At 39.3% G+C, this 11,608-nt stretch overlaps 1 protein-coding gene across 1 annotated transcript in view; it reads left to right on the forward strand.

The window, feature by feature from the left end:
• Nucleotides 1-11,325, forward strand: part of LOC114362687 (uncharacterized) — a 46,002-nt gene extending 34,677 nt beyond the window's left edge. The window contains exons 2-7 of the mRNA XM_028318153.1: nucleotides 281-414; nucleotides 505-617; nucleotides 1,038-1,218; nucleotides 1,834-1,964; nucleotides 10,050-10,056; nucleotides 10,125-11,325. Of these exons, the coding sequence (XP_028173954.1) occupies nucleotides 349-414; nucleotides 505-617; nucleotides 1,038-1,218; nucleotides 1,834-1,964; nucleotides 10,050-10,056; nucleotides 10,125-11,102 (1,476 nt within the window). The 5' untranslated portion in view covers nucleotides 281-348 and the 3' untranslated portion in view covers nucleotides 11,103-11,325. The remainder of the gene's footprint in view (nucleotides 1-280; nucleotides 415-504; nucleotides 618-1,037; nucleotides 1,219-1,833; nucleotides 1,965-10,049; nucleotides 10,057-10,124) is intronic.
• The last annotated feature ends 283 nt before the right edge of the window (nucleotides 11,326-11,608 follow it).

An 11,608-nucleotide genomic window follows, 5' to 3' on the forward strand; every position in this document is an offset into this window, starting at 1 on the left:
TCAATATTTCTCAGGAAAATGGTTTATTTTTGTATCAAATAAACTTTTGAAGTTTTGAACTAATTTAGTGTAATTAGCGTAACGTTACACTAATTATTATCAAGTAGAGTCTTCCAAAATTGCTTAAAAATGATGATATCACGTTCTAAACACCGCTCTTCGGTGGAAGTTTGTGCCGATTGTGGAGCTTCAGGTCGTAACGATGTTCCAGTTTCCTTTAATGGTTTAGAGTGTTCTGTGGTGGCATTTCGGGTGTGTAATAAGTGCTATTTCTGTTCAGATCCATCATGGGCGTCCATCAACCGTGGGCTGTTGTTATGTGCCGAGTGCTGCAGCGTTCACCGTAGCATGGGAAGACATATATCTCACGTTAAATCTTTGCGCCAAGGATCCTGGCCACCTTCGCTTTTAGCGGTATGAATGCTAACCTTACAGCCCACGTATTTGTTAATGAAAAGCTTGTGCTTTCTGTATAACTTCTATTAAATATTTTTGCTCAAACAGATGGTGCAGGCCTTGACAGCTCAAAATGTAAATAGCATATGGGAACACTCTTTGCTCGACACTTCAGCACCAAAGCATTTACGTAAAAAACCCCAGGCTAAGGATCCATTACAGTAAGTCATTTAAAGCATGTTTCCAAAATTTTGTCTGTTTAAAGAACTTAATTATATTTTTTTCTTTATTTGTATGATTTCAATAGACTGTTTTAATGTCTAAAAAAGTTGATCATGTGATAAAGTACACTCTGTATAGATGACCCACGCTGAACTGTCCCACCAAACTCAATGACAGGGGGGCGCTACCATCGTTCAACTATATGGTTTCCAACATGGCAAAAATCTGAACCAGAGATCCGGTATTGACGGTGGCGCCCCACTGTCAATGTCATCGACAGGACAGTCCAGTATTTTGGAACTATAATATGCATTACCTAGACATTTATGTTTTTGTAAATAACTTTATCTTTAGTCTGTCTTCAGTCTTAATTAATATTGCTGGGAAACTGCACTTTATGCTTATGAATTTTACTTTAGCCCAACAAAATCAGAATTTATCTTGGCGAAACATTTGCGGCTGGCGTATGTACTGAGAGCCAGACGCGATGAGCCTCCGAGTGAGCTGGGCCGCCAGCTGCACAGCGCTGTGAGGAGCTCCTCCCTGGACACGGCCATGAGGCTGCTGGCTCAGGGCGCCGACCCTAACTATTACAATCAGGTTAGATTTTTATTTTCATCCATCTGATATAAATGAAGATGAACATGTAGTACCTAGTGTAGTAACTTGTAATAATGAACAAATCTTATTACTTTTTAATATGTCCAGCAAAAAAGAAACACTAGGATGTTAATAATAAACATTCCAAAAAGAGGTTAGATTTTTATTTCTTTGAAATATTTGATTCCTGCTGAAAATAAGCCTACTTATTCTATGATTCAGAAGCATCTATTAAGAATTGATTTTAGTGTCTATTGTGTTTTTGAAGGCTTTAATATAGGTGGTAGAAAAAATATTTGTGAACTTTTAGTGTTGATTTGAAAGAAAATTAATCCATAATTTATTTCTATTGTATTAATTATCTATTGTTTTTTCCTGCAATAAAATAATTGTCTAAAGGCCTGTGCTCACCACACATTTATTAAATGCGCCGGCGTTTAAGTAAGAGCCAAAGCACCCGATGCGTTGCGGAGGCGGTGCGACGCTGGAGCGGTGTCGCTGCGTCGTTTTACATAGAAATATCTGTGGCGGGCACACGAGTAGTGTGCTGCCGTGCCGCACTTTTTTCCAACATGCCCATTATGATAAAACAAATCGACCACAATTTATCTACAGGAGAAAGGAACCGCGTGCCTTCACGTAGCGTGCCGCGCGGGGCAGCCGGCGCAGGCCGAGCTGCTGGCGGCGTGGGGCGCCGAGCCCACCGCGCGCGACCACGAGGGCCTCACGCCCGCCGACTGCGCCAGGTAAGGGATTAGTGCCTGTTTTCACCATCTATCCCTAATTTTTGAGTGACCCCTATGGTAACAAATAACAGGAATTTTGAGTGACCCCTATGGTAACAAATAACAGGAATTTTGAGTGACCCCTATGGTAACAAATAACAGGAATTTTGTTTACATAGCGGTCACTTAAAAATTAGGGATTGATGGTGAAAACGGGCATAGGAGACTTGAGACACAAAGCTCCCTTACAACTGCCACTTGAATGATCAAACGAACTTACCAAGTGAAGTTCGATCTAAATTATCCTGTTTTCGCCGAAGAGATTTATTTTACCATGTAGTAGTACCCCTGTACGACAACCCAATCCGCACACAATATTCAGCGTAGTAGTATTAAAAAACAAAAGAGCGGGCAACCCCACCCCTACCACGCTGTGGGCTCGGTGTCCGAGCGGNGACTTCATATCTATTCTCTTTCTATGATCTGAGGGCAAAACTAACAGTATCGATAGTTTTGCTACGAGTCAATAGTATCAAGACTAGAAATAAATAAAAAGTTTTTGGTTAAATAAATTATTTTTGACAGCTTTTGTTGCAATAATATACTTATCGAAACGTAACTTAAAATATCGATAATATTGCCACTAACCCTAAGCGTAGCCCCTAAGGCCGCGGTGAAGCACCTGTATATATATATATATATATACTCCCAAGCCGCTTTCGGCTACGGTAACTGCGACAAAATTCCTTTAGTCCGCAATAAGAGGGCTACGCTGGGCTGCCCTATCATGTGCCCTCACATGGCTACAGTAGCCAATCTTGTTGGTAAACGTGCGCGAACAATGTCGACACGTTAGGACACCGCTGATGTAGTTGTAGGTGATAGCCGCTGCTGGTCTGGCTTTAAGAGCACCTGTAACGCCCCCGTGACTACGGGTGTCTATGGGCGGCGGTAATCACTTACTGCTCGTTTGCTTTCAGTCACATACAAAAAAAAAAGATTTAAGGCGATTACATNAGAATAATTTTGAACTTAACTGACGAACAGTTTAAAGATTATTTTCTCTAACTCGAGATTATTCTGTAACATAGTTTCAAAAGGTAATATGTGCTCGCGATTCGTTGAAGGAATCAATTTGAAAACTGACGAACCTTTTCATTCCGTGACTGTACATACCGGTACTTAGTACTTAATTAATCTGAAGAATTTCTGTTTTAAATCATAACTGTCGAAAAAATGGTTCTAAAAATCTACTTTTTGGGGGAAAATTATCCAGTACACTAGTAGGGGCATGCAAAGGCAATCAGGTGAAGCTTATCTGGTTAACGAAACGAATTGTAATTTAAAATGAAAAAATCAGTCGTATAAAGTAGCGCTGAAATAAAACTACTTACTCATTGTAAACAAATCCTTGATACCTTTTAGAAGTTAAGTCACTCACCAATCGAAATATTGATCAACCTCAATGCATTGGCATACATTGCATTGATGACTAAGTAATTGTTTGATTGTCAAATTCTTCTTTCTCCTAACCACTGACCTGCGATGCATCATGCATTACCAATTAGCTTGCATCTAACTTTAAAGTAGGTTTATGTCAAATTAATTAGTATGGCATCGTGTAAAACTAATTAATCGTTTAACGTTTAGCAGGCTTGAATAAAACAATTGTAATCTTTCCGCATTCGTCGTCGACTCTGGTAATAAAGTATTTATTAAGATGTAACTTTAGTTGGAAATAATAGGACATCTCTAGGCTAGACCTACGCGACTTCTGCCTGCTATAGGTACTGCAACTGATGTTCTATTGCGCTACTTCAGAGAGTTGGTCCTGGGGCACCCCGAAAAAAAACCCTAGAATTTGCCACGGGCCTCTGCCATAGTTAACTTACGCCACTAATTAATATACAATTCATTATGGACTTTATGAAACCTCCATTTACTTTTGTTATACACCATAACACATTTATACAGGATACAGGGTGTCTAGACTGTCATATTCATATTTGCAACATTGCCAAACTCCATTAAAGCGGTCCATAGGGGCCTACCACCATGTTGGGTACCACTGCCCTAGCCCCTATGTCATAACCCCATTGTGCGATTCTCCATCGCAACCAGGATTAATCACACGCAAGGACAGGGAAGTTCCACGGCCATTAGCATGCACAATGGGCCGCGTTCGTGAGCTGAATGGACAGAAAGTGAAAACGTGTTGCGTCCACTTTCGGACAGGTCTTAGGTTGGTGTTAATTTATTCTCAATACTTATTCGCATTGAGGCCGAAAATTGGTATGTTCACGGTATTTTTGGTTTCTGTGGATGTTCTACTAGTTGGTTTTCTACTACATAATATATAAGTCTACTCTTAACTGCTCTATTTTTTAAACTTTTTAGAAAACAAAATGCCGAGTTTCTCTATAATGTCTGGAGCAAGTGAGCCAAAAACTAAAGCAATAATTCACAATCCACCATAGCATGTAATTAGCTTAAGACTGTCGTTCCGTTTTTTGTAAATCTGTCTTGCTTATATAAAGATTTTATTATTATTATTATTAATTACCTAAGTAGGTATGTCATTATGTAGAAGGAATACTTCCTACTTACTTCAATATACAAACCTAACTAGTTACTTATAGTTCTAAGTTGATAGTCACCGAGGCGCGAGGGTTTGGCGCGAGCTTCATATTTATTAATTGTGTCACGGGAGGACCTATTTTCGCAACAGGGCATTCAGTATGGTAAACAGCCTGCTTATTTTATTACCCCATCGATATTTCTTCAAGCGTAGACCACCACAAGCTTGGAAACCACTGACAGCTTTTACGCCGCGCATCCGGCGTCATGCCATGCGTACGCGCCGACTAACTGCATTGCGGCGCGTTAGTTGAGAAATACTTAATTTGCCGATACTTTTACTAATGCGAACTAGATCTTGTCGTATTAACTGTCATTGAGGCAAAACTTACTGACTCGTACTTTACATAGTGTTTATTAAGACAACCGTAGACGTACAAGACAGGAGCTTCTAGGGCCGTGTTATGAACTCGAACATAAATGATTGATTCCATAATTCAGTAGGTACCTATATCTCTTACAAACAAATCTGGAGTATCGAGCTTGCTAGAATATCAGTATTCAGTGCCCTGAGCACGAATAAACTCTCGTAAACGTAGGTATACGAGTAGTGTAGGTAAACGTAATTTTGTTTACCTATACAAAAAAACAGTATACCATATCGTAACGAGATGAATTTTATTCGTGCTCAGGGCACTGAATAAATAAATAGTGCATTGATCTGAAAGCAGTCAGTGGTCTGTAATCTGCGTAATAGTTGTCATCAGTCCAAACCTTAATCCTTTCCCTTTCACTTGTTGCGTCACACTGTGTGCTCCAATTGCTGCTTTGAGCCTGCTTTTTACTCAACCACAACAGGGTCTCTAGACAATTAAAGTGTGTATATGACATTCGACTTCGTGATCGCTTCGCTAAATTCCAAACAGTTTAAAACAGAGGTAAGGAATTAGAATTGAATCCATTGTTAGACCTTGCCTGACAAACACGCTGGTTAAAAGTAGGTAGGAATAGCAAAACGGTAAAAATTCGGTAGGCGGGAAACGGCGAACTGAGTAGNGATGAGAAATAGCCGTTTACGGTATTTTTGGTTTCTGTGGATGTTCTACTAGTTGGTTTTCTACTACATAATATGTATAAGTCTACTCAGTTAACTGCTCTATTTTTTAAACTGTTTAGAAAACAAAATGCCGAGTTTCTCTATAATGTCTGGAGTTGGAGCAAGTGAGCCAAAAACTAAAGCAATAATTCACAATCCACCATAGCATGTAATTAGCTTAAGACTGTCATTCCGTTTTTTGTAAATCTGTCTTGCTTATTTATAGGTTTTATTATTATTATTATTAATTACCTAAGTAGGTATGTCATTATGTAGAAGGAATACTTCCTACTTACTTCAATATACAAACCTAACTAGTTACTTACATAGTTCTAAGTTGATAGTCACCGAGGCGCGAGGGTTTGGCGCGAGCTTCATATTTATTAATTGTGTCACGGGAGGTCTATTTTCGCAACAAGGCATTCAGTATGGTAAACAGCCTGCTTATTTTATTACCCCATCGATAGTTCTTCAAGCGTAGACCACCACAAGCTTGGAAACCAATGACAGCGTTTACTTACGCCGCGCATCCGGCGTCATGCCATGCGTACGCGCCGACAAACTGCATAGCGGCGCGTTAGTTGAGAAATACTTAATTTGCCGATACTTTTACTATGCGAACTAGATATTGTCGTATTAACTGTCATTGAGGCAAAACTTACTGACTCGTACTTTACATAGTGTTGGTTAAGACAACCGTAGACGTACAAGACAGGAGCTTCTAGGGCCGTGTTATGAACTCGAACATTAATTTATTAATTCCATAATTCAGTACATCTCTTACAAACAAATCTGGAGTATCGATTAAAATAGTAAGACACGGGTCTTAACGCGACGTTTATTATTTATTCGTTCGTTTCAGCCGAAAGACGTCCACTGCTGGACAAAGGCCTCCCCCAAGGATTTCCACAAAGACCGGTCCTGTGCCGCTTGCATCCAGGTACCTCCCGCGACCTTCACCAGATCGTCGGTCCACCTAGTGGGAGGCCTGCCCACGCTACGTCTTCCAGCTCTTATTATTTATTATTTTAATTGAAATGGAATCCGAAAGTTTAAAATTTGGAGTATTGAGCTTGCTAGAGATCAGTATTCAGTGCCCTGAGCACGAATAACTCTCGTAAACGTAGGTTAAGTGTAGGCACAGATAATATAATACTAGTGTGTAGGTAAACGTAATTTTGTTTATACAAAAAACCAATTTACCATACCATAACGAGATGAATTTTATTCGTGCTTAGGGCACTGAATAAATAAATAGTGCATTGATCTGAAAGCAGTCAGTGGTCTGTAATCTGCGTAATAGTTGTCATCTGTCCAAACCTTAATCCTTTCCCTTTCACTTATTGCGTCACACTGTGTGCTCCAATTGCTGCATTGAGCCTGCTTTTTACTCAACCACAACAGGGTCTCTAGACAATTAAAGTACGAGTATATGACATTCGACTTCGTGATCACTTCGCTAAATTCCAAACCGTTTAAAACAGAGGTAGAGACTTAAACAACTCTAAGGAATTAGAATTGAATCCATTGTTAGACCTTGCCTGATATTACACGCTGGTTAAAAAAACGGTAAAAACTGAGCAGTAGGCATATCATAATAAACCCTCTGAAATGTAATGTAACTAATGAATTTAAGTAAGTACCTACGTAACCGTTGTCATGTGTCGCGAAAAACTTGATTTCAGTAAGTTAGTTACGAAAAAAAATGAATAATAATTATGAACACTGAAGAAAAAGTGGTGCGAATCTATTAAAAATGTTATTCACTTTTTAGGACTTTTCTAATGAGACAATTAAAATGAATGGGATATAATTAACTTGTTCTAAAGTATGAAAAATGGCTACAAAAACCATGTCTTTGCTCGCACGTTAATTCTCACGATTGGAAGTTGTTATAAAAATAGTCTCTGTACTTTACGTTATGTACGACTAGTAACAAGCGATAATTACTTTGATAAAATACACTTTTGCGTAAAATCTCGTTTCTTGTTTCTCTTTTCAACGAGTGAATCTACTACTTATCTAACAATTTTTAAGAAAAAAATAATTTTATCCATTTAAGGTAATCAGTTTCAATTCAACTAAGACTAAGATCTCGTTCTCTCTTTCATGATTTGGTCAATTTAATCACAGTTGGCCATGACCACCATGGCAAGCAAAAAGGTCGAGACAAAGTAATAGAAACTTTAAAAACTTGTCTTGCTTTTTATTGTCTCGGTCTCGGAGGAGGTGTGAAAAATAGAGTCTTCTATCCGCACATCGCTCTAAGCTTAAACAACTTTCTATTTTTTCTTTATCCGATAATGGGAGTTAGTATCGCGTTGCATCATTCATGGTGAGAGAAACAATGTTACCGTGTAGAATACGAAGGTATTTTAGGTCATGGTCTAATAAGATCGGTGGGAAATTTCGATCTATTGGTAATTTGTTGGAGCCTTGGAGGCAAAACGTTTCACACGTCGTTAAAAGTATTTTTTGGGGACTGCATGGCCTAGTTTTAAAAATATTGTTTGAGTGACTGCGTGGGCCATGCTTTAAGTTTTTTAAGGTTTCCTTCACAAGATAATGTGCGATCTATTTTTATTGTAGGTAGGTAGGTATTATATTTTTATTTTATCATCCACGACGAGGAAGCTCTTGGTCTGTATCCCCTAACTTGATGGAGAGATTCAGAAAATTCTTGAAATGTTGTCAATTTGGTATCTTCACTTACTGACTTAAATTCTAAATGAACATATTAGATACTAACTATTAACTCGGCAATATTTTTATGATCGATCTATTTGTACATTTAATTACATCAGTTTAGATTATTTATTATTTACAATATCTAATGCAAGTAATTGGCTCAGACATTTATGCCCAAAAAAGTTATCGTTTTATTATTTATTAATTAATTTTTAATCAGATCTTTTTATTCAGTCGACTCTTAATGTAATAAAATTAAAATGACAGATTTATTTCACCTTCACTGGTTAGATTTTATTATGCCCGAACATTTCCTCCGCGTTTAAAAAAAAGGCTGCCACAGTATTTAGCTCGACGTGCCATATCGTCGTTAAAGATAACAAAAAAGTTCTCGAGTGGCGACCACGAGCCGGAAGACGTAGTGTGGGTGGGCAGGCCTCCCACTAGGTAGACCAACGATCTGGTGAAGGTCGCGGGAGGTGCCTGGATGCGGGCGTCGCAGGACCGGTCTTTGTGGAAATCCTTGGGGGAGGCCTTTGTCCAGCAGTGGAAGTCTTTCGGCTGAAACGATGACCATGTCGTCGGTACATTGATGACCTTTTACATCAAGTTTTACATAATTGTATGCACATTGTAAAGTTTAAAGACCTTTTATTATTACATAAGAGAGATAACATCAATCGGATAACATCTTTCGAGTTTAAAAACACATTCGGCCTCGGAACAATGTCAAGAGCATCGGTTGCCATGAGATGGCTTATTTAATAATACCACAGTTAAATGGGTGTGACGTAATTAAGCTGATCGTCAATTTATTACGATGATTCAGAGATGCAATCGTTTGGGTCAATCACCTTTGCACAATTTTGTTGGAAAGACAAGTTAGGTCATTGTTGTTGCATAGTGTCTTTTTAGCCGAGTTCAAAAAGGAGGAGATTCTTTAATAAAATGATAAAAAATTACCAGGTTTTTCATAATTATTTAATAAATTAAGGACAAATTAATCTAAGAACAAGTACCTACTTACAACGATATCTTTCTTTTCTTCAACTTTCCAGTTGTTGCACTATTTTATCGGAGGAGTAAAACACCTATAGTGAAGACATTAAATATCGTCTCTCTCTCTATCCATCTCTATTGAGTGCCAAATTACATGACTGTATTTATATTTATTTAATTATGTACGAATTAGAGCTTATTACCATACAATGATAGATAAATAGTGATAATGATTTCTCGATTTTGTAGACAACATGGTATCCACGCAATTTCCTATTGTTTGTTAATAGCGCGGTTTTCTCTCATTGTTTTTTGTGCCTAAATAAATTATTCACGAAATACCCTTATTTCAATTAGCAGATAACAAACAAATACTCAAATACAAGCAATATAATTGTGAATTCGGAAATAAAAAATTGTTTAACAACTTATTACAGGATTGATCGCATAATAATGTACTTATCTTCAATATTGGGTAACACTAACAGCAAAATTAGTAATGATTAATTTCCAATATTCAGTCTTTAAATAGGCATGAACGGAACTAATAAATTTAACAAGGTCTTACCACCACTTACGGTAGCCAAAATCGAATTGATATGCCTTAAGTAGAGCAATTTTACCGGTGCAATGATGCAACGCTGCTTAATTGGAAGAATCTTGGTTAATAGGACTGAGCTACTTTATAGTTGGCAACATTTGCATCCCTATGTACAAAATCATCACCCTATTTCTGACTCATCTAGCCAGAGCGTATGTGCCCTAACCGAATCATGTTACTCAACAACTGTCCGATTCACTAGATTTTTTTTTAATTTCAGATACTATGGTGCAGTGTAGTGGTGTTGGCTGCCACTTGGGGCTGCGCTAGCGGGCACGGGCGCCTCATCGAGCCTCCATCGCGAGCGTCCGCCTGGCGCTACGGCTTCGACACGCCGCACAACTACAACGACCACGAGCTCTACTGCGGCGGCTTCTCCCGCCAGTGGAACAAAAACGACGGCAAGTGCGGCGTCTGCGGGGACGCCTGGGATGCCCAACAACCCCGAGCCCACGAGTTCGGTGGACGCTTCTATAAAGGCGTCATAGTCCGCCGCTATGCGCCCAAACACCCCATCACAATCAAAGTAGAACTCACAGCCAACCACAACGGCTTCTTCGAGTTTAGAATCTGCGACGAATTCAAAGGCACAACCCAGGAATGCTTGGACAAGAACGTCCTGAAACTCAACGGACGAGACGACACGAAGTTCTATCCTCGCGATGGGAACAAAGTCTACGAAATGAAATACATATTGCCCGAAGGATTCGAGTGCTCGCATTGCGTGATGCAATGGAGATACATAGCAGGTAACAACTGGGGAAAGTGTGAGAACGGCACGGAGGCGGTGGGGTGCGGTCCCCAGGAGGAATTCAGGGCGTGCGCTGACATTGCGATAGGTGACAAGTTTGCGACGACGACCAGAAGGCCCAGGCCTTCGTACGTGCCCCCGAACAGGAGACCAACAGTGCCCACGCCAGAAGAGTCGACTGGCAGCGCATGGTACGGAGTCGTGGTCGCCATCGTGGCCCTCTTCATCGCTTTGGCAGTGCTGGCGGGAATATACCTGTACTACTACAGAGGAGGCATGAAGATCAAGAGCCTCTTGAAGTCCAAAGTCCCTGCGCCTGCTCCTGTTCCTCCACCGAGGCATAAAAGGTCTTCCCTCTCTAGAGAAGCCCCACCAGAACTGATACCTCCCAAAGTTCCCCATTTACCTGAGTCCGGGTTTGAAACTGTAGATCTTCGTGCTAAGTGATACCGTCGTAGTATATTTTAAATAAGTGTTAAGAGGCTATAGGTTAAGTTAAGTCACTTACCACTGCCTTGATAGTGATATTTTAAGTGAATTGATTGTATGAAGTGTATGCGCTGTGTGACTCCGGTATGACTGGTTTTGATTCGACTAAGTATTTAATTCTAAGCTAGGTTTTTATCATTGTAAATTTTATTTATTTTATAATAAACGTTTACAACATGTTCTTGGAGAGTTTTTCTTATTTAATTCAATAGATGAAATGAAATGAAACTTATTCAACAAAGAACTTGTAATTATTCGCAGTACGAGCGTACAGAATAAAGCTCGTCTACTTCAGAAACCTGGGTTCGAATCCTAAACTTCCTAAACAAGCTGTGCAGATTATAAATAACTTGAAAAAATCGAACTGCCTAAGGCGGGAATTGAACCCACCTTGAACCTTAGGCAGTTCGATTTTTTCAAGTTATTTATAATTTTCAAATTAGTTTGAGATGCGACTCTTAACG

The sequence above is a fragment of the Ostrinia furnacalis genome, unplaced genomic scaffold (assembly GCF_004193835.3).
Source record: "Ostrinia furnacalis isolate ACB-3 unplaced genomic scaffold, ASM419383v2 OfSCF6691, whole genome shotgun sequence".
Taxonomy (NCBI): domain Eukaryota; kingdom Metazoa; phylum Arthropoda; class Insecta; order Lepidoptera; family Crambidae; genus Ostrinia; species Ostrinia furnacalis.